General features: G+C 42.7%; 1 protein-coding gene across 1 annotated transcript in view; it reads left to right on the forward strand.

Moving 5' to 3' along the window:
* LOC308282448 (nidogen-1-like) overlaps nucleotides 1–24044 on the forward strand; it is a gene marked incomplete at its 3' end in the record, with an annotated part of 98752 nt that overhangs the window by 32494 nt on the left and 42214 nt on the right. Inside the window, exons 5-11 of the mRNA XM_080722794.1 lie at nucleotides 867–1130; nucleotides 1952–2136; nucleotides 3905–4045; nucleotides 4363–4614; nucleotides 7854–8054; nucleotides 9085–9318; nucleotides 22258–22395. Coding sequence (XP_080578920.1) covers nucleotides 867–1130; nucleotides 1952–2136; nucleotides 3905–4045; nucleotides 4363–4614; nucleotides 7854–8054; nucleotides 9085–9318; nucleotides 22258–22395 — 1415 coding nt within the window. The remainder of the gene's footprint in view (nucleotides 1–866; nucleotides 1131–1951; nucleotides 2137–3904; nucleotides 4046–4362; nucleotides 4615–7853; nucleotides 8055–9084; nucleotides 9319–22257; nucleotides 22396–24044) is intronic.

A 24044-nucleotide genomic window follows, 5' to 3' on the forward strand; every position in this document is an offset into this window, starting at 1 on the left:
ATATATGGGGGCATTCATTTTATGCCCATATATGGAGAACGCCTTGCCTCGACCCGACAGATATCTCCGTATATGGGCATAAAAGGGACTGATACAGAGATCTCCATATATGGGCATATGGGCAGATACAGAGTATATGGGCAAGTATATGGGCAACCTATAACTCCATATATGGAGACATCTAATGTCTGCAACACAGTTGGAGGATCAGACAGATACTCCATATATGGGCATAAAATGGACGCAGATAGACAGATATCTCCATATATGGGCATAAAATGGACCCAGAACTATAACTGCAGTGATCTCCATATATGGACATAAAATGGACGCCGACAGACAGACAGACAGATACAGATATCTCCATATATGGGCATAAATGGACACAGGCAGACAGATGGTCAAAACGGGTCCTATGAAAACAGGTATAATGGGGTTTGCATTAAAGGGCGGGGCATTCATTCCCTATTTACATTGTTCCGAGTTGGCCAGGTCGCCGACTAGACGCTGGGCCGCCCGAAGGGCGGCCCAGCTTCTAGTACTTCAAATAGCCGATCTACATCGACACAATGTGAGCTTGTAGATCAACTATTTGAAAACTATTTGAAAAAAATACATCTTTCAAAATAGTAAAACATTGCAAAAAGTTTAAAAATAGGGCCCTAGGACAAAACTAAATGAAATGTTGCTGTCAAAATCAACCCTGGCTGACATCACTGTGTTCTATAAATTATGTTGTGTTTTTAATCTGCTGTAGTTTTGAACCTGACCAGGAAATCAAACAGCATCATCAGCATAGAGAGGGTTTCCTCCCCCTTTAAAACAGTTGGTTGATCGTGACTTCCTCACTTCCTGTGTCCGTACAGAAACACCAACGCGGGCCGTCGCGGCGTCTGGGTTTACGAGATCGGCACGTCGCCGTACTTCATCGAGATCACGCCCGGCGAGGTCAGCGAGCCCCAGGGCCCGGGGGAGGGGCCACGCGCCACGGAGTGGCCCGGACGGATCTACGACGCTGAGACCACCACGGCGGACTACGAACAGGAAGTGGAGTTCACCACAGAGGAACCAGAATATGGCGACGTGGAGACCCCCCCACCAAGACGCTACCCCCCCGAAACACAACCAAGGTCAGTATATAGACCCCCCCACCATATACACCCCCAAGACGCTACCCCCCGAAACACAACCAAGGTAGGGGGAGGGGGCGATATGGTGTTAAATGTCGTTGAGACGATACAATGTCTCCACGATTTGCCTTTTCACAGATATCCTATGTATCGTGATACAATAAGGGAGCCTTGTAACAACCCTGTTTTATTGTTAATACAGAGATTCATTGCAGAATTCATTTAAACCTGCATTTTGGACTACCGTAAATCAGTAGTTCTCAAACTTTAAAATGTCAAGGTCTCCCCTTAACTCTGACGCTTACGGGTCCATTTGGTTTCATTTGTTATACTGTCAGAGTTACTACATACTTGTAAGGATCAATTTAGACCTCCCAACCGGTCTAAATGGTCTGTTACTCCTTTTTCTTATAGTCTTTGTTACATTGTAGGTGGTTGTACTGTAACTTGAAAAATAACCATTAAAACCAACATGAAAAAGAATCATGATAAGATTGTGTATCGTGATAAAGCTTGGAAGAATATTGTGGGGGCACACGTCCTGGTATAAGTCGGTATGCTGAAATAGAAGCCATTGCCCTTTTGAAATCTTGCCTAGCGATGAGTTCCACGATGAGCAGGTTTCTGAACTGTCCACGGCCCTCCTCTGAGACACAGAGTGAGTAGACAGGTTTCCGAACTGTCCACAGCCCTCCTCTGAGACACAGAAATGATGCCATCTCATAATGAGCATTACTGAGTACCAATTATATGAAGATATAAGATGTTGTAAATGGCCGAAATTGTCCTTTAAATGTAAAATCACCTTTCACTGAACCAAGGTACCCTGACCGTCCGAGGTACCCCGAACCAGAGAGACCCAGGTACCCCGAACCCGAGAGACCCAGGTACCCCGAACCCGAGCGGCCCAGGTACAGCGTTCCAGAGCCTGTGAGGCCGGTACCTCCACATTCCCGACCCCAGAACCCTCAGATCGTGGTGGTGGATGAAGACCTGGACGTAGACGGTAAAGAACCAAAGCCCAAACACTATATTGACATAACTAATTGTGTTAAAGGTGTTACCAGTGATACTAATCAAAGCCCCCCTGACGTGCTTCAAACAATTCATCCGACATAAGAACTTTCTTCTGATGTCCAAATAAGTTCTCTTAAAGGGCCTACACCTACACCATGCTTTTAAAACTATATTTTTTGTATAAATATATGCTCAAAATTGAGTCTTAGACAGGTTTTAACCCTCAACAAACACTCTGACCATTCCTTTTGTTTGTTCTAGCTCTACTATAATGAGGCTCTCCAGCTGCAATACCAAAACGGCCTCTGTTTGCTCAGGGGCGCATCTAGTGGGGTTTTTCCACCCCTCCCCTCCTCTTCACTCCTCCCCGGACCCCACGTTGACAACAAATAATGTTAATATTGGGCCAATACAAAAATAGGATAATGTTGCAGCTCTGATTATAGCCTACTGTAGGCCTATGTTGTATGTTATAGGCCTACTGTCAAATGACACAGGGCGACCGTTGCTAGACCAGACATTACAGAAAGTTAATCTACATTAGATAATCAACCCCACCTGCATTGTATTTATGTATAATGTATAAAAACTAGAAGTTTGCCGCAAAAGTCTAGAGTAAAAAATAAAGTTGTAAAAAAAAAATGTTTGAGAAAAAAAAGTTTTTTGAAAAAAAAAAGTTTTTAAAAAAGTTTTTTGAAAAAAAAAAGTTTTAAGTTTTTTGAAAAAAAAAAGTTTTAAGTTTTTTGAAAAAAAAGTTTTTTTGAAAAAAAAAAAGTTTTTTGAAAAAAAAAAGTTTTTTGAAAAAAAAAAAACGTTTTTGAAAAAAAAAGAATTTTTGAAAAAAAAAAAACGGGAATCCGTGTGACGTCACACGGATCAACTCAGAACAGCACTGTTCTGAGAACCTGTGGAAAGCTTTTCATCTCTGTCTTCCCAAAACCAGAGAAAGACACAATGGTCAGAAATAGGACTTTGTGAGGATAGAAGGTGCTTTAACTCTTTTACTGCTTCGGACGTTCCCGTTCGGCCCAATTTTGACCCAAGTGCTTTGCCAATATGACTCGTTCTTTTTACCTTGTTTGATGACTGTAAGCTGATAACTGGTTGCACCGCCGTGTACAGTAAAAACATCTCCCGTAACGCTGCTCTCAAAAATCCACCGCCCGTAAGCAATAATGGAGTCCCAAATCACTTCCTGGCTGTTTTCTGTGGATCTGATCTAGAAAATGCATTTCTATGCTTTGAATGGATGGCAAGCGGAGCGGCCCAATTCACATTCATTCTTTGCATAAGGCTGCCCTCTGCCACTGGCTTAAGTACAAATATAATACATCCAATGAAAATTATTTTTTGGAAATAATTAATAGATCATTTTCTATAACATCGCAAAGTTAAGCTGCTTTTTGCTGGCACCAGCCCCAATAAATAAATAAATAATAAATCTGGCAGTAGAACTGTTAAATAAACCGCCAACAGAAATGCTCTGTCTTCCCAAAGCTAGACTCTGCCCAGTGTGTGAGTGCAACTTTTATGTAGTTTTATACAACTTTAAGACATGTTGTGTGTTGTTTCTTACAGTGGTTTCATACAGTTTTGAGATGTGCTTTATATTGTTTCTTACAGTGTTTTCATACAATTTAGACTTGTTGTGTGTTTTTTTACAGTGTTTTCGTAGAACTTTGAGACGTGTTGCGTTGTTGTTTTTTTACAGTGTTTTCGTAGAACTTTGAGACGTGTTGTGTGTTGTTTTTTTACAGTGTTTTCGTACAACTTTGAGACGTGTGCTAAGAACCGCCATCGCTGCTCGTCCTTCGCAGACTGCAGAGACTACAGCACCGGGTACTGCTGCCACTGCCGACCTGGTTTCTATGGCAACGGCAAGGACTGCGTCGCAGACGGTATGTTGGTTAGAGTCTCTCTATCCACAACTTTCCAACATCCCATCATGCATTGCGCAGAAGTTGCACGGAGCTTCCGGCGCCGCAGCCGAGTGTGATCTACAAGCTCACAGCGGGTTGCATCTGCGACGCGACGTGAGCTTGTATGTCTGCTGTTAACCGGAAGCTTGGTGCAAAAAAATCTCCAGTAAATTCAGAGTGTCAGAGTGGCAAACCCATAGACCGTAAAAAAAGCGTACGCGGAGAGACGTCCATCCAGGCGGACGGAGACACAATGTGCCGTTTTTCACACTAAACTGCGATAACTGTTCCCCCAGGCATCCCCCAGAGGATGAACGGGAAGGTGAACGGCCGTCTGTTCGTGGGCGCCTCGGCGACGGCGGTGGAGCTGAGCGGCAACGACCTGCACTCCTACGCCGTGCCCAACGACGGGCGGGCATACGTGGCGGTCAGCAGCATCCCCGACGTCCTGGGCCCCTCCCTCCTCCCCCTCTTCTCTGTGGGCGGGGTCATAGGCTGGGCCTTCGCTCTGGAGCAGCCTGGAGCGCAGAACGGGTTCAGCCTCATCGGTGAGTCTACAGCGTTGCTCCTCATCTATCTGTTATTACTGTACAACAGCATTAGGTGCCCTCCACACTACATCTATCTGTTATTACTGTACAACAGCATTAGGTGCCCTCCACACTACATCTATCTGTTATTACTGTACAACAGCATTAGGTGCCCTCCACACTACATCTATCTGTTATTACTGTACAACAGCATTAGGTGCCCTCCACACTACATCTATCTGTTATTACTGTACAACAGCATTAGGTGCCCTCCACACTACATCTATCTGTTATTACTGTACAACAGCATTAGGTGCCCTCCACACTACATCTATCTGTTATTACTGTACAACAGCATTAGGTGCCCTCCACACTACATCTATCTGTTATTACTGTACAACAGCATTAGATGCCCTCCACACTACATCTATCTGTTATTACTGTACAACAGCATTAGGTGCCCTCCACACTACATCTATCTGTTATTACTGTACAACAGCATTAGGTGCCCTCCACACTACATCTATCTGTTATTACTGTACAACAGCATTAGATGCCCTCCACACTACATCTATCTGTTATTACTGTACAACAGCATTAGATGCCCTCCACACTACATCTATCTGTTATTACTGTACAACAGCATTAGGTGCCCTCCACACTACATCTATCTGTTATTACTGTACAACAGCATTAGGTGCCCTCCACACTACATCTATCTGTTATTACTGTACAACAGCATTAGGTGCCCTCCACACTACATCTATCTGTTATTACTGTACAACAGCATTAGATGCCCTCCACACTACATCTATCTGTTATTACTGTACAACAGCATTAGATGCCCTCCACACTACATCTATCTGTTATTACTGTACAACAGCATTAGATGCCCTCCACACTACATCTATCTGTTATTACTGTACAACAGCATTAGATGCCCTCCACACTACATCTATCTGTTATTACTGTACAACAGCATTAGATGCCCTCCACACTACATCTATCTGTTATTACTGTACAACAGCATTAGATGCCCTCCACACTACATCTATCTGTTATTACTGTACAACAGCATTAGATGCCCTCCACACTACATCTATCTGTTATTACTGTACAACAGCATTAGGTGCCCTCCACACTACATCTATCTGTTATTACTGTACAACAGCATTAGATGCCCTCCACACTACAGGCGGTATTTCACAAAGATGAACACAATCCATCTCTCATGCACAAACGAGCACGCTTGCGGGGGATTTCACGGGACCGCGCCTCGCCGCCCCAAAACTTCGCTGCACGGCCGAAAAAGCCGCCCGCCTCTCGTTGAAAATGAATTGCAAGGAGGCGGTGACCGCGCCTAGTGTGGAGGGCACCTTAGTCTGTTGAATAATGTCATTTAGTTTTAGCCATATTTAAAGTTTTCGTTTTTGTGTAGCTTTAGTCGACTAATTCTACATTTGATTTTGTCAACAAACATTTAATGTCGGCGGGTGCCTTGATGACGTAGTAATGCCTGATTTTGCTCGTGGCTGCATGCTGAAAACAGCCGATCAACAAGCTCACAACGCGCAACACTTTGTGAGCTTGTAGATCGGCTATTTTCAGAGACCCTTCCTGTGTCACCGTGTCAGTACGAAGGACAGGAACCTCTGAGTGAAGCTACACCACTGAGCTCTCTGTTGATGCTTCACTTAGAGTGACTGTTGTTTGAACAGCTGTTTGAGTGTGTGTCTGAATGGGTTTTATAATGAGTGTGTATGTGAAGGAGAGTAGCATTCCTACTACACACACACACACACACACACACACACACACACAACGTACACTTACATTATGTGTTTTTAATGAGTGTGTATGTGAGGAGACACGGTGTGTGCACTTACTGTACATTATTATGTGTTTATAATGAGTGTGTATGTAAGGAGCATTCCTGTGCATTCCTACGGCGTGCACGTACATACACACTGTAGGAACACACTGTCCTGTAGTGTTATGTAAGTAGAGAGTACAGCACTACTCTACCATATGTTAGACTGACTTAATGACAGAGTCCAGCTTCTTTAAAAACACATTTAGAACAGGGGGCACATTATTGCGGATCATTATTGAATGCTTTAACTATTGAAAAATAGCAGACATACAAGCTCACAGCGCGGCACCGAGTGCCGCACTGCAAGCTTGTAGATCTGCTATTTTTGACAAATCAAGACGATTCTAGAAGTGTCTTTTGAATCCTTCTAAGGTTTTTTTAACCTATGCTTCTATGTCAGCGATGTGGCCAGCCATCGTCAAAGAAAAGGTCCTTTTCATTTAACTGGAGCTCAGTTAGTCTGTTCTTGAGAGACTACCATGTCAGTGGTTCTCAAACTTTTTCGTGTCAAGGACCCCCAGAATGATATGTATTTGGCCACGGACCCCCATCTCAAAATATTTAGTTCCAGGGACCCTCCCCAGAAGCAAAATTTTTGTTACAAACATTCGCTTTTAAAATACAAACAGTCACACATTTTCATGACTTTTTCAAAAATAGCAGATCTACAAGCTCACAGCACGGCACTCGGTGCCACGCTGTGAGCTTGTAGATCTCTTCATTGTTATATCTTGTGTGCGGTCGGGTGTGGTGAGGCAATGCTGCTTCGTCCTAACACACATTTGGGGGTCCTTGCCACGGCAAAGTCTGAGTCATTGTGAACCTTTAGATCAGCCATTTTCACAACTGTTGCCTCTTTATTACATTATTTATTTGACAATTTGCCCAATGTTTGACCAGTTTCTATATTGCATGGTTTGATTCAATATAGAATGGTCTTTTCTCATGTTTAAAATGGTAAATGGTGCATTTATACAGTGCCTTTATCCAAGGCGCTTTACAGAGATTGTGCATTACATTCACCCATTCACACACACATTCATTACATTCACCCATTCACACACACATTCACACACTGATGGCAGGGTAAACCATGCAAGGCAACTGCTGTCGATTTGTTTAAAAAACAAAACAAAACGGTGTCCTGAAAACTTGAACAATGAAGTAGGCCTAATCGATCTAAGTGAGTGGATTAGGTCAATTGTTCCAGTCCGAACCAGGTGCTTTAAACCTCAACAAGCGTCTCCCAATTACCTTCTGAATTCTAGGTAGAAATAAAAGGTTGTTTTCATGACGTTGTTTCAACAGACTCTCTCTCTCTCCCCCCCCCCTCTCTCTCTCTCTCTCTTTCTCCCCCCCCCCCCTCCCCCCCCCTCCCCTCCAGGTGGTGAGTTCTCCCGTCAGTCTGAGGTGGTCTTCTCCCCGGGCGGGGAGCGGGTGTCCATCAGACAGGAGTTCCAGGGCATCGATGAACACGGTCACCTGGGTGTCAGCACCCAGCTGGAGGGCCGGGTCCCCGAGGTACCCCAGGGTGCCACGGTGCAGATTGAACCCTACCAGGAGATCTACCAGTACGGCAGCAACCGTACGTACAACACATAGAGAGATTATCATTAATATGTCTAGTGTGAGACGATCTACAAGCACACCACGCATCACTTCGCACCTCGTTGTGTGCTTGTAGATCGGCTATTTTGACTACTTAAAAATGTGTTTACTAATTTATGGAATTTCTTAGATTTTTGTTTTATTCATTCATCATTGAAAATCATTGAATTTGATGCTAATTCATGAAATTCCCATGCTTTTTTGGTAATGTTTTTGAAGCGGTGAAAACCACTTCCAATGAGTGGCTTTGTGTGTCCCACGCCCATATATGGTCATTTCAGTCCAGAATGAACAGGTTTTTTCAAAAACAAAATGTGTGTTTCATGTCCATATATGGTCATCTCAGTCCAGAATGAACAGGCTTTTTCAAAAACAAAATGTCTGTCACCTCATGTCCATATATGGTCACTCCAGTCCAGAATGAACAGGTTTTTTCTGTCTCGTACGTCCAGAATATCAGTCCAGAATGAATAGGCTTTTTCAAAAAGCAAAATGTGTGTCCCATGTCCATATATGGCCATTTCAGTTCAGAATGAATAGGTTTTATCTGTCCTGTCCTGTCCTGTCCTGTCCTGTCCTGTCCTGTCCCGTCCGTCCGTACGTACGTCCGTACGTCCGTACGTCCGTAAGTACGTATGTGTGTAGTGTCCGTCCCAGTCTGATGATTGGATACTTTGAGGATTGGTCAAGCTTCACATGACAATTCGGCCGTCCAGATAAAATCATTAATTCATTCAGAATATAAAGAATGTATAGATCACAGAGTTCATAACTCTAGAACACATAGAATACAAGTTCACCGCTTCACTTCGAACCGAGGTTTGATTTTTTTTTTATGTTTTGAAATAATAATAATTAAAAACAAAATGTTGGAAACAAAAAAACAAAGGGACCCACAAATGGGTCCCAACCCAGTGTTTGGGAAACAGTGCTTAACTGTCATCCTGACTCCTCCTCTCCCTCCATCCTGACTCCTCCCCCTCCATCCCGACTCCTCCCCCCTCCAGTGATCACCTCCTCCTCCACCCGCCACTTCACCGTCAGCCTATCGGACGGCAGCGTTCAGAGGCGGAGCTACCAGTGGCGTCAGAGCATCACGTACCGCGGCTGTTCCCACGACGACGGGGAGCGCCCGGCCCCGCCCGCCCAGCAGCTCAGCGTGGACCACATCTTCGTCTTCCACGATGTGGAGAACCAGCTGATCCGATTCGCTACCAGCAACAAGATAGGATCTGTTGATGGTAGGTTACTATAGCAACAAGATAGGATCTGTTGATGGTAGGTTACTATAGCAACAAGATAGGATCTGTTGATGGTAGGTTACTATAGCAACAAGATAGGATCTGTTTATAGTTACTATAGCAACAAGATAGGATCTGTTTATAGTTACTATAGCAACAAGATAGGCTCTGTTTATAGTTACTATAGCAACAAGATAGGATCTGTTTATAGTTACTATAGCAACAAGATAGGATCTGTTTATAGTTACTATAGCAACAAGATAGGATCTGTTTATAGTTACTATAGCAACAAGATAGGCTCTGTTTATAGTTACTATAGCAACAAGATAGGATCTGTTTATAGTTACTATAGCAACAAGATAGGATCTGTTTATAGTTACTATAGCAACAAGATAGGATCTGTTTATAGTTACTATAGCAACAAGATAGGATCTGTTTATAGTTACTATAGCAACAAGATAGGCTCTGTTTATAGTTACTATAGCAACAAGATAGGATCTGTTTATAGTTACTATAGCAACAAGATAGGATCTGTTTATAGTTACTATAGCAACAAGATAGGCTCTGTTTATAGTTACTATAGCAACAAGATAGGATCTGTTTATAGTTACTATAGCAACAAGATAGGATCTGTTTATAGTTACTATAGCAACAAGATAGGATCTGTTTATAGTTACTATAGCAACAAGATAGGATCTGTTTATAGTTACTATAGCAACAAGATAGGCTCTGTTTATAGTTACTATAGCAACAAGATAGGATCTGTTTATAGTTACTATAGCAACAAGATAGGATCTGTTTATAGTTACTATAGCAACAAGATAGGATCTGTTTATAGTTACTATAGCAACAAGATAGGCTCTGTTTATAGTTACTATAGCAACAAGATAGGCTCTGTTTATAGTTACTATAGCAACAAGATAGGATCTGTTTATAGTTACTATAGCAACAAGATAGGATCTGTTTATAGTTACTATAGCAACAAGATAGGATCTGTTTATAGTTACTATAGCAACAAGATAGGATCTGTTTATAGTTACTATAGCAACAAGATAGGATCTGTGGATGGTAGGTTACTATAGCAACCAGTGAGAGGCCCTAAGGGCGAGAAGCAACCGCCAGGGCAAGTCGTGTGAACGTTTTTAAATTGAAATCACGTCGCTAGGCAGAAGTACACCAGAGTAAGTGTGACAGCAAAGTGTGACAGACCTCCACGTTTTTATAGTAGACAGAGGGGGCGGGGCTTCAACAATTGCAGCTCGTCCCTATTGGCCGGGTTAAAGTCCAAAGTCGTGTGAGTTGAAATCACGTTGCTAGGCAAAAGGTATGCCAGAGTAAGTGTGGCAGCAAAGTGTGATAGCAAAGGCGATACGGAGAAGATGTCTCACGCGTATGTCTGATTGCGGGCCAACAGATCCTCAAAGCTGTTGTTTTGGGGAGCCATTCAACCTCCTCTTGTGTGTTGGCTTGTGAGGCGCGCCCCAGCGAGACATATACTGTATACTTCATTGCGCAACGGCATTGCGCGTCCAGAGTAGCTGATATACAAGCTCACGTCAAGTCGCGGATGCGACCGGTGTGAGCTTGGAGGTCTGCTATTCTCTGCCGTTCTCTGCGTGCGACACCGTGATGGTGTTTGAAGGACAACTGTGCTGAATCTCTATTATTGTTTACAAACAACAGAAACCAAGGATTTCATATCAAGAGTGAGAGATCACTGTACAAATCCTAAGCATTCTTCCTCCACACTGGGAGAAAAGAAACTGCGTCTGAAAGTTTGATGGAATGCAGTTTTACACGTGAGTGCAGTGACCACGTATCCATTGCATCCTCTGAGCGGTGGGGTTCATTTGGTGCTGACCTGCGAGGATACTGGTTCTGATCAGTGTGACGTGGACCATTAAGGCGTCTATAAGGGGACACACCTTCAAAAAGGAAAAGGAAAACAGTACGCTCTACTGTTTTTTCCCTCCCCTTTTAGAGGGGGAATTCGCAGGAAGTTTTCTCGATAGGCCCCGCCCTCAGCTCTCCTCTATGCAGGGCATCTGTTCTTGAGAGATAGATAACTGAAACCAGATCCATTCATAGTGATTCACGTTACGTTCTGACGCTACGTTCACTGGTTCTGCTGGGGACCCCCCTGGAACCCCTGGGGGTCCCCGGACCCCACTTTGAGAACCACTGAGTTAAACCTCAGGAATATGTGATTTAATTGTGAAACGTTGCGTGGAGGAACCTTCATTCCTTGGTGTTAATAACGTGTGAATGTTCCAGACATTTAGACTGATAAGCTCTTAATGACATCTGGAGGGAGTTATGTTGTAATGGAGGCATATCTGTCTGTCTAGCAGGGACGTGCTGGGCCCCTGGTTCAGCCCGGGAAAAAGAGTTGTAGAGGCCCTCATTGCGCGCTATAGAAAGAGATCTCTCTCTATAGCGCTGCTGCTACTCAAAGATTTGCCATTTCAGATCATGACAAGTGACAAGCCAGTGGGCCAATTACTGTACATGAGTTATATTTTGTCGTTGTTGGGTGGAAACCTTTATGTCCAAAACAGTTTGTTTTGTTAATATCATTTTAACCCTCTAAGGCCCACGGTTGTAATATTACAACGTTTGTATTTTATCCAAAAAAAGGTTTAAATCATTTTATTTTAGCTCCCCCTACCACCTAAACACCACCATTGGATTCTATTGTTTAGTATTACAATGCCATTGGCCACAATATTTGCATATAAATACCCCCCACAGGGGCTGACATTCACACCCGCTGAAATTCCAGAGTTTTGACGAACAACATCTCACTTTTTCATGGAAGCTATACCTCACAAAAACATAAGTAAAATGCCTGTACTATTTTTTTTGGTGATCATTAGAATGTCTAGAACATGTACATATGTTATTATTGTGAAAAATATCCCCCATATGTAAATTAGAGCATGATTTATGATTTTTGATTCATGGCTATAAAATCTTACAAAAACATTTTTTTGAAAAAAACATTACATTTTCCTCTTAACTCACTGAACGCCATAAACGTCTTATACGTCTTTGGACCTCGGTGCCATAAACGTCTTTTACGTCTTTTTAATTAATCAAAAGTTTTATCATTTTTTCATAATTGTAATTTCAAAAAAATCGCTCTAGAAGTTGGCCATATGCCTCCGTGACCTGAGCGATACGGCCGATTTGACTGTAGCACCAGTGTAACACAGTCCGGCGGAAAATCGGTATAGCCGAAGATTGGTTCCGGCCGTTTAAATGTTATCTAAAACGTTCGTTTATACACTTTCCCGTGCATCCCTGACGAACTATAAGTACTCAAAAAACGCAGAAAATTCTCAGGATTCCAGCGGTGCCATCCATTCTTCTCTACCTATCCTTGATCGCGATCGCCAGGGTTCCGAAGTGTGTAGCATGCTAGCTAAAAGGCCTGGCCAAAATGTAAACAACAGGCCCAAACCAAAAAAAAGATGGACGTCTTCTTCCTTCTTCTGTTAGTTGATCAGATAGTAGGAGACCACCCTCTGGTGGTTTTCAAATGGTATTGCACTCCAGATTGCACACAGGGCCCATCACAGCACACACATATGATGATGATCAAGACATCTTACACATGTTCTATTGAAGCCCAAATCTAATGATAGGATATATATATATAAATATACATGTTTTCCTTTGTAAGAGGGGTAGTGTGGCTTTCGATAGAAGCATAGATTTATATATATATATATGTGTAATTTAAGTACAAAATATGATTTTGGCCCCCATAAAAAGGCAAAATTAAGCAAAATGGCTGGCACCAGTTTTGTAGATTTTGAATAAAGGGTGGCATTCACTGAGTTTTAATAGGACTCCTACAACACCATCTGATTTTTTTCAAATTTTTATTTCAAGTATTTCTTAATGCGGGCCTTAGAGGGTTAACAAATTATTTAAACTAGTGAAAACAGCAGATCTACAAGCACACAACGCCTCGCGGTGCGAGGCGTTGTGTGCTTGTAGATCTGCTGTTTTCACTACTTTTGTGCGATGGCCTTGAATGGTGAAGCAGGGCTTTACTTTGTACACATTTAAAACTTGGAGATACGAGGTTTCTGCCCGACAGTGACGATTTACTTTTTAGGCCGCCCAGTCCATGGCCGGCCTGGACCGGCCGGGAATGAACCGGCCGTTCGGGAGTTGCCCCGCTTTTCCCAATGGCCAGCACGTCCCTGCTGTCTAGTCCGGGCATTTCGGGCAGTATGTTGATGGAATCGTGCACTTTATGATAAAAGCATGCAATTTGGCACACAGTTAGAACATGCCGTATGGAAAATGTTTGGCTATAGGCACATCGCAGATTTGTCTTGGGAAACTTGCTTGCATTGGAATCTGAATCCAATGCAAGCATTTGGTTTGCACAAAAAACATTCCTTTGGAAAAAAACGGCCCCCATAAAACTATGGTTTAGTGATGAGTCATCACTTTTCACAGTTTTGTGGGGTCCATTTTTCGGAAAAGAATATTTTTCGTTGCAAACAAATGCTTGCATTGGATCTCAGAATCACAAAAAACCCTAGTCTGACCCCTCACATGCTACTTAAAGCATTTTTTTTTTTTGTATTATTTTACTCTATAGTAAAGTCTATGAGAGCCCAACTTTGATTGGCTCCCACAAGTTTCCCAAGACAAATCTGCGATGGCCAAAAATGTTCCATATGGCATGTTCTAACTGTGTGGTGCCAAATGACATGCTTTTATCATAAAGTGCACAATTTTTTGACCGAAACGCTCAGACTAGTCTGTCTGTCTGTCTGTCTGTCTGTCTGTCTGTCTGTCTGTCTGGAGCCCTTTAAATCTATTTCTTCCTAACCGTGTTTTTCAGTGACTGATTACTGCGTATATAGATTAGAAAGGAATTTGCTGCAATGCATGAGAGCTGTAGCTTTTGTGTGTGTGTGTGTGTGTGTGTGTGTGTGTGTGTGTGTGTGTGTGTGTGTGGGTGTGTGTGTGCATGCATGCATGTATGTGTGTCTGCACGCACGTGTGTGTGTGTGTGTGTGTGTGTGTGTGTGTGTGTGTGTGTGTGTGTGGGTGTGGGTGTGTGTGTGTGTGGTGTGTATCTGCAGTTTAACTTCAGAGAAGGGTAAATAGTAACTTGAGCCCTGTTGTATTTCCTCAGCTGCTGTGGTGTGTGTGTGTGTGTGTGTGTGTGTGTGTGTGTGTGTGTGTGTGTGTGTGTGTGTGTGTGTGTGTGTGTGTGTGTGTGTGTGTGTGTGTGTGTGTGTGTGTGTGTGTGTGCGTGTGTGTGGTTAACCAGAAACACACTTATTAACCACAAGGTTCCATGACAGGAGGGTGTGTGTGTGTGTGTGTGTGTGTGTGTGTGTGTGTGTGTGTGTGTGTGTGTGTGTGTGTGTGTGTGTGTGTGTGTGTGTGTGTGTGTGTGTGTGGTTGGGGGGGGGGGGGGGGGGTCATGGTCTGACCCTGGGGGGTCAAACTCATATCGGGCAGAGTGCAACTTCACGGGAACACATGCGCACGTTTGTGCACGTTTCCTCCGCACACTCACGTGTCTGCCTTCCTTTCAAGGAGGGGGGTCCGGGACCCCTAGGGGGCCTCACTCTATCATTTATTATAGTATGTGTACCCATTGGTACGTGTACCCCCATCTGAGAAACACTAGAACGTGGGAATATGTATTTTTACTGTTATGGTTAATGATAAAACATTGACAGAGTTTGTGTGAACCTGATCGTTTGTAGATTTCTAAACCAAATTACATCAACCAGTAAGACTCCCTAAATCGGGAGATAAGCGACCGTCATGTCGCATGTAAAATCGGCCTGATGGTGGCGCCAATTGTGACAGATCCATGTTGATGACATATGATTTGTGTGATTTTAGGGCAACATTTGTAGGAGCAGTGTGTTTTGTGCAAGAATCTGCCTCATGGTGGCGCTAGAAGAGGGCCATGTGAGAAATGGGTCGAAGTGGTTTGGCAGCCAAGGAGTGTGTGTGCAAAGTTTGGCATGGATAGGGGCAACGGTGGCGAAGATATGAGAAGGACAAAAGTGTGACATGTGACATGTGACATGTAACATGTGACTGACAGACTGACTGACAGCCAGTGAAGGTTTTGATAGTAACTGCGACCTGACGGTCGTAAATTGACTAGTAGCAGTGATGCTACGAACCCTGCATCCTGAGTCCCTGACCCATATTTTTAATAAAGGACTCATTAAACTAAGCATCCCTGCATCCCCAGGATGCATACAACTCTATCCTTCCTATGACTATCAATCATTTCACTGCACCAGCTGAGCTGCATGTGGTGGAGTCTCCACAGCTGTGAGTTCTAGCATTATTGATGAGATGATTGAGGTTGTCTTGTAAATCCATGCTTCTGTCCACATATGTACAAACGGCACAATCGACTGACGGAATTGTAAATGTCCATTACATTCACCCATTCACACATTCACACAGTGATGTCAGAGGAAACCATGCTTGGCACCAACCTGCTCATCAGGAGCAGTTAGGGGTTCAGAGTCTTGCTCAATGACTCTTCAACACTAACTCTGGGGGAGCCCGGGATTGAACCGGGAATCCTCTGGGTTCCCAAGCGGACGCTCTACCTCCTGAGCCCCCCCCCCCCCCCCCCCCCCCCTTCCTGGGGTTCTAGGATCAGGGGTCAGGGGTCAACCTCAGGTCATGTAAACAGACTGTGGTCTCAGTGGGGTTTGTTGTAAGAACGTAAAACATCTGGGCTTTACTGGAGGAACAGCAGTGGTGTCAGTTCAGCAAAAGCTAGGGTATGGCAAAGATGGGCGTCCTCATGGATAAAGAGGAATTACATTTTGTATAACACAGTTCTATTGTGAAAATAGCCGATCTACATGTGCACGTTGTGAGCATGTAGATCGGCTATTTTCACAATTTCTGAAAACACAGGTTTCTATGGTTTCTTGGGCTGGATATGGCAGCCTGGAACGGTTGTTCAAGTGCAGCTAAACTTAGAATGTTAGTAAACGTGCCACAATTAACAATAATGCATTGCACCTGTGAAGCTGACCTGCGGAACCTGGGAATATACCATTTTGTCAAGATGTGGAGAATAAAAGTGTGGAGAATATAACAGAGATGCCCACGAGTCTCGTGATCACGAGTCGAGTCGAGTCAAGAGTCTTTAAGTGGCGAGTCCGAGTCGAGTTACGAGTCTTTGGGCAGTTTGGGGGACGAGTCGAGTCGAGTCTCAAGTCTTTAAGTGGCGAGTCCGAGTCGAGTTACGAGTCTTTATATACATATATATCTTTTTTAATTATTTTTTATAATGATCTAGCCTCCAGCTAAAAAAGTTACATGGCGCATCATGATCACCCGGTACTCACAGATACAGCTAAAGCAGCAGCCATGGCAGGCTAAATTAGGAAAGACACATGAATGTATGTACTTACAGTCACGCTACGGAGGCAGTTAAAAGTTCCACGATTAATAATAATGGATCCATTTCCCCCAGGAAACATCTCTGAAGTAGACCTCCTGCCTCCATCCTCGGTGAAAGTTCCTTGGAAGCAACGCAGTTATGTCCAATAGTAGGGTCCCCGTCCCGAATCCCGATCATCATCCGACGACTTTCTTTGTTAATAAAATAATCCCAAAGCCAGCCACACTTGCTTCAGTTGCTTGACACTTTTTTGAATGCTGTACGAAAGGACCTCAATGACAATGTAAACAAGCCATTGTGCTTTCTTGTGTTTAAATCCTTTTAGTAGACCTTTGTAGCTTTCTGTACTAACCTTTTCCTAAGAGAGTTTGAGCTATACAGTATTCAAATGTTGTTTTTAATACGAATTGCGAAGCAATCACAATTTCTCTATTTGAAGCAGCCGCCAGCTGGACAGTATGCAACATAACACTTTATGGCAGTTACGTAAAACGTATCGATACGGGTTACCATAGCGACGTGTACTCTTAGTGGGAATACATTTTACATCACTGACGTTAGTTACCGGCGTATATTAATTAAATGATGTACTGGCAACTGCATGATTGTTTCATTCATAATCACTCTTTTACTGTATTAATATAAGCAGACAGTATGTCAGGATTGATTACATTACTTAGTCATTGATACAGCATAATATTCAATAGCAAGAATTTAGTGACAACAACCTATATGAACTACAGTAATAGCCTATAGGTTTATTGTTCAGCCTATAAGTCTAACAAAATCAACTAGATGGCTTATATTGTTTAGCCTATAAGGCTCCCAAAAAATCAGAGTTGCAAGCTATTAATCCACCGTGTCATGGCGCGTCTAGATATAGATCTTCTCTTTTGAAAAGACGCACTATATACGCGCGAGCGCAACAGATACAAAAACAATTTAATAATCCTCTAGCAGTGTAACAGTAGGGCTTACTGGGCATGGGGGCGTAACCTCACGTTAATGCTTTAAACAATAAGTACGAGGGGTTAATGAGCTCAGCTAGACTATAGCTGCCTGCAGCTGGTGGAACAAGACGAGAGGAGGATGCGCTCGGAGAGAAACCCGACATTAGATAAGCAGGTTCTCACAGATAATCCTATCATTTTATCAAATTATTAAACAAATGCCAAGTTAGCTGAAGTACAATAGCTGATGATGAGCTAAACATGTGTGTTTTATTTCGCCGTTTTAATATTTAAATCTTACGATGAAAGGTCCATGCAGACGGCTGTGTCTGCCACGCTTTGCGAGACAGACTGCGTTTTTCCCAACGGGCCGCTCTGCGCGGTCCAAGTGAACACAGCGAAGCGCTCCTGGGCCCCCACCGTTGCGCTTAAGTACGTTGGGAAAAACAACCCGGTCGCCCCTGTGTCCTTGCGCAGCGCTCAGCCGTACAGCGGCGCTCAGCCGCGCACCAGAGAAGAAAGAAAGAAGAAAGGAGAAGGAAAGGACAATATTTGTCGGGCTTGTCATGCATTATAGTGCTTAAAATATTTTAAGACTCGTGAACTTCACGAGTCTTATGATCACGAGTCGAGTGGAGTCTCGAGTCTTTGAGGGGCGAGTCCGAGTCGAGTGACGAGTCGCCAAAAGTGTCACTCGATTCGACTCGAGTGACGAGTCTTTAACTCGAGTCCCCATCTCTGGAATATAATCATAATACCTTTTGCATTTGTAGTTATTTTACTGTAATTTAACAACATAATAACCAGCACAGATAGACAAAGAGACATTCATGGATTTATATTTAAAAAGTAACTTTTATTTCCCCCCTGGACCCAGGGTATGGCAGCTGCATACCCCTGCCATACCCAATTGACCAAATTTTGCACACACCCGGTGGCGCAAGCACTGTTGCGACCCGGGCTGCTCCTGCTACTAGCCTCTTTTATAGTCTTTATTGTTATGTCAGTCTGTGTCTTTAGTGTGTTTTATGTGCACTGACTGTGTTTGACTGATACCTTACGATGGTGCCACTGAGATGGCTGTTTTTAATAATCCTTCGGGATATCCTAGCGGAATGCTTCTCGCCGGCGTGTCAGGACTCGACGCCGACAACAACACCGGTGTCGTACCTGCGCTACACCCATGACCAGCTCCTGCTGCTTCGACCCGCTGCCAGTAATACTCTGGCCCCCGTGCTTCCAAGAGAACTGTTGGCAACGCCACCGAGGAGCGGCGGAGACAGCAAGCGAACGAGGAAGAGGGGGAGACGCGGAGGGGTGAAACTGCGACTACGGAGAAGGATGCATAGACCACCTCTACCATCCATGATTCTCTGTAACGCCCGGGCATTGAGGAATAAGGCAGATACATTACGCTTTAACACCAGATATCAACACGAGTTCCGGGAGGCGTGCCTGCAAGTGATCACCGAGACCTGGTTGGATGAGACGGTGCCTGATGCGCTTGTTTCCCTGGAGGGATTCACGCTGGTGCGCGCTGACAGGACCGCTGACTCGGCGAAGAGCCAAGCAGGAGGGATCGCCGTTTATATTAATAACAAGTGGTGTTCCCAATTCACCGTGAGGGAGTCGTTGTGCACCCAGGACATAGAGTTACTGTGTCTGAGCATGCGACCGTTTTATTTGCCTCGCGAATTTGGCAATATTGTGTTGTGTGCAGTCTACATTGCTCCAAGTGCGAATGCCGCCCGGGCAGCCACCGCCGTAGCAGACTGTGTTCACAGACAATTGAAACGTACCCCCGAAGCTCCGTGTTTTGTCTTGGGTGATGTGAACCACTGTAAACTTGAATCTGTGCTACCTGGATTTCAGCAGTATGTCGATTGTAAGACAAGGGGTAATAATATCTTAGATAAATGTTATGGCAATGTTAAGAATGCCTATGCTGCTGAGGCTAAACCTCCTTTAGCCAAGTCTAAACCCCCATTCGCCATGTCCGATCACAATGTTGTTCACTTAATTCCCACATACAAGTCATTGCTTAAAACTAGCAAACCACAAGTCAAAACTATTCATGTGTGGAATAATGACGGCATCGAAACGCTAAAGGGATGCTTTTGTTGCACTGACTGGAGCCTCTTCCATAGCTTAGACCTGGAAGAGGCTACAGATACCATAACAGAATATATCAAATTCTGTAAAGATAATGTTTTGACAAAGAAAACAATAACTATGTACCCAAATAATAAACCCTATATCTCGAGGGAAATTAAAGAGGCCATAGTTAAGAAACAACAGGCTTTTAAGTGTGGGGACTTGTTAACTGTGAGGAATATTCAAAAGGAGATCAACAAAAAAATAGAGGATGCAAAAAGGAAGGAAAAAGAGAAGTTTGAGGCCTACTGCTCCTCCTCTAATTCCAAAAAAATGTGGGATTCTATGAAGGCCATGACTAACATGGCTCCAGCTAAGAAGGGCCTCAGTGTTTCAAATGAAAAAGAAAAGGCAGATGAACTAAACAACTTTTATGCAAGGTTTGGAACAGCTGACTTCTTGCAGGAACAAAAAGCTGCCCTCGAGTCTGTACCCGCACACAGCGATCTGGGAATCACTGTGGATCAGCACGAAGTCCAGAGGATGTTTTCTCGCACATGTCCCCGGAAGGCCTCAGGTCCGGATGGGATATGTGGCCGGTTGCTGCATTCATGCAGCCAGGAACTGGCAGAGGCTTGGTGTCCCATCTACCAAAAGTCACTGGACTCATGTACTGTTCCATCCACCTGGAAAGACTCCATTATAATCCCTGTCCCCAAAAAGGCATGCTGCAAGGAAAATAATGACTACCGCCCAGTCGCTCTGACTTCAGTAATTATGAAGTGTTTTGAGAAAATCATTATCAGTTTGTTGAAGGCAGCGGTGGGTTGTTCATTAGATACGTTTCAGTTTGCATACAGGAGTAACAGGGGTATAGAGGATGCCGTTTTGGCCTTGGATTATTTTCTTTTGAAACACTTAGACAAAGACAAAAAGAATAAAGCTTATGCACGCCTTCTTCTTGTAGATTTCAGCTCAGCGTTTAATACAATGCAGCCACATCTCTTAATTAAGAGGTTAAAGGACCTTAATGTCCATCCTCTTATTATCAGGTGGTATTATTCCTTTTTAACTGAACGCACTCAAAGGGTCAGTGTGAATGGTATTTTGTCAGAGCCCAGAACCTTAAGTACTGGAGCACCTCAGGGCTGCGTTAGCTCACCTGTCCTTTTCACTTTGTACACAAATGAGTGTAGAAGTGAGAACCCGAATAATTACATTATTAAATTCTCAGATGATACTGCCATCTTAGCACTACTGGATAAGGATAAGGATCTAGCTGAGTATTTTCAAGAGGTACAGAGGTTTGTCAGTTGGTGTGATGACAACTACCTTGTTCTCAATGTTATGAAGACACAGGAGATGGTGTTCGATCCTATGAGCGTTGGTGACCACAGGCCTGTGGTCATTCATGACTCAGCCATCTCACAGGTTTCCTCATATAAATACTTGGGCATTTCTATTGACAATTCACTAACATGGAATACACATGTGGACAGCCTCTGTAGTAAACTACAGCAAAGACTACACTTCCTCCGCCGTCTGAGGGTTCACGGTGTTGACCAAAAGTTTATGTTAGTGTTCTATCGGGCAGTCTTGGAGAGCCTGGTTAGATTTGGTATTACAGTTTGGTTCGGTAATCTCTCAGTGCAACTGAGGTCCAAATTGTTGAGATTGGTTCAGACTGCAGGGAAGATTATAGGAGTAAGACAACTCCCCTCTCTGCAGTCTATTTACGAGCAGGCGGCACTAAGGCAGGCTCAGAAAATAATTGGTGATGCGACCCATGTGCTACATGGGAAGTTTGTACTTCTACCTTCGGGAAGAAGGTACAGTGAACCTGTATGGAAGTACATTAGGTTTAAAAAATCATTTGTACCCGTGTCCATTGGATTGTTGAACGACGCTCTGAAACAGCACTGACTGAGTGTATTAATTAATCACTGTGCACAATGTAATGTATGTATTTCTACTGTTTTGTTACTGATGTTTTGTGTGTGGCTGTAGCAGGGGTGAAAGCCCAAGACAAATTTCCCTTGTGGACAAATAAAGTATACCTTGACCTTGACCTTGACCTTGACGCCCCTGAAGAACAGGGGTTTTCAAACGCCACTCCCCCCCCCCCCCTCCCCCCTCCCCCCTCCCCCTCCTCTTCTAATGAGCAGCTGTGTGGTTACACCCCTAAGTACTCACCTCCACACTTTGCTCAAAGTGCAGATACTTAAAGTACAGATACTCAAAGTACAGATACTCATAGATATAGTATCTGTCAAAGTTCAGTTCGATCCTGGGCTCCCCCAGAGTTAGTGTGGAAGAGTCCTTGAGCAAGAACCACCGCTCAGTTCACACGGGTGTGATTTTTTGTTCTAAATTTAGCTGGTGCGGCTTATATGCTGGTGTGGCTTATAGTCCAGCAATTACGGTAAGAGTGCAGAGAAAATGAAGTCCTCCTCTTCTTGTGTGCAGGTGGAACCCCGGAGCAGAACCCTTGTTTCACAGGGACCCACGGCTGTGACAACAACGCTGTGTGTAGACCAGGAAGTGGACTGCAGTTCAGCTGCCAGTGCACCACCGGCTTCACCGGGGACGGACGGGCATGTTACGGTAAAATAATATCACCTGTTAGGGTAAAATAATATAACCTGTTAGGGTAAAATAATATCACCTGTTACGGTAAAATAATATCACCTGTTAGGGTAAAATAATATAACCTGTTAGGGTAAAATAATATCACCTTTTATGGTAAAATAATATCACCTGTTATGGTAAAATAATATAACCTGTTAGGGTAAAATAATATCACCTGTTATGGTAAAATAATATCACCTGTTATGGTAAAATAATATCACCTGTTATGGTAAAATAATATCACCTGTTATGGTAAAATAATATCACCTGTTATGGTAAAATAATATAACCTGTTAGGGTAAAATAATATCACCTGTTATGGTAAAATAATATAACCTGTTAGGGTAAAATAATATCACCTGTTATGGTAAAATAATATCACCTGTTATGGTAAAATAATATCACCTGTTATGGTAAAATAATATCACCTGTTATGGTAAAATAATATCACCTGTTATGGTAAAATAATATAACCTGTTAGGGTAAAATAATATCACCTTTTATGGTAAAATAATATCACCTGTCAGGGTAAAATAATATCACCTGTTATGGTAAAATAATATCACCTGTTATGGTAAAATAATATAACCTGTTAGGGTAAAATAATATCACCTGTTATGGTAAAATAATATCACCTGTTAGGGTAAAATAATATCACCTGTTATGGTAAAATAATATCACCTGTTATGGTAAAATAATATCACCTGTTATGGTAAAATAATATCACCTGTTAGGGTAAAATAATATCACCTGTTATGGTAAAATAATATCACCTGTTATGGTAAAATAATATCACCTGTTATGGTAAAATAATATCACCTGTTATGGTAAAATAATATCACCTGTTAGGGTAAAATAATATCACCTGTTATGGTAAAATAATATCACCTGTTATGGTAAAATAATATAACCTGTTAGGGTAAAATAATATCACCTGTTATGGTAAAATAATATCACCTGTTAGGGTAAAATAATATCACCTGTTATGGTAAAATAATATCACCTGTTATGGTAAAATAATATAACCTGTTAGGGTAAAATAATATCACCTGTTATGGTAAAATAATATAACCTGTTAGGGTAAAATAATATCACCTGTTATGGTAAAATAATATCACCTGTTATGGTAAAATAATATCACCTGTTATGGTAAAATAATATCACCTGTTATGGTAAAATAATATCACCTGTTATGGTAAAATAATATAACCTGTTAGGGTAAAATAATATCACCTTTTATGGTAAAATAATATCACCTGTCAGGGTAAAATAATATCACCTGTTATGGTAAAATAATATCACCTGTTATGGTAAAATAATATAACCTGTTAGGGTAAAATAATATCACCTGTTATGGTAAAATAATATCACCTGTTAGGGTAAAATAATATCACCTGTTATGGTAAAATAATATCACCTGTTATGGTAAAATAATATCACCTGTTATGGTAAAATAATATCACCTGTTAGGGTAAAATAATATCACCTGTTATGGTAAAATAATATCACCTGTTATGGTAAAATAATATCACCTGTTATGGTAAAATAATATCACCTGTTATGGTAAAATAATATCACCTGTTAGGGTAAAATAATATCACCTGTTATGGTAAAATAATATCACC

The sequence above is a fragment of the Nannobrachium achirus genome, assembly GCF_963921795.1.
Source record: "Nannobrachium achirus genome assembly, chromosome: 3".
Taxonomy (NCBI): domain Eukaryota; kingdom Metazoa; phylum Chordata; class Actinopteri; order Myctophiformes; family Myctophidae; genus Nannobrachium; species Nannobrachium achirus.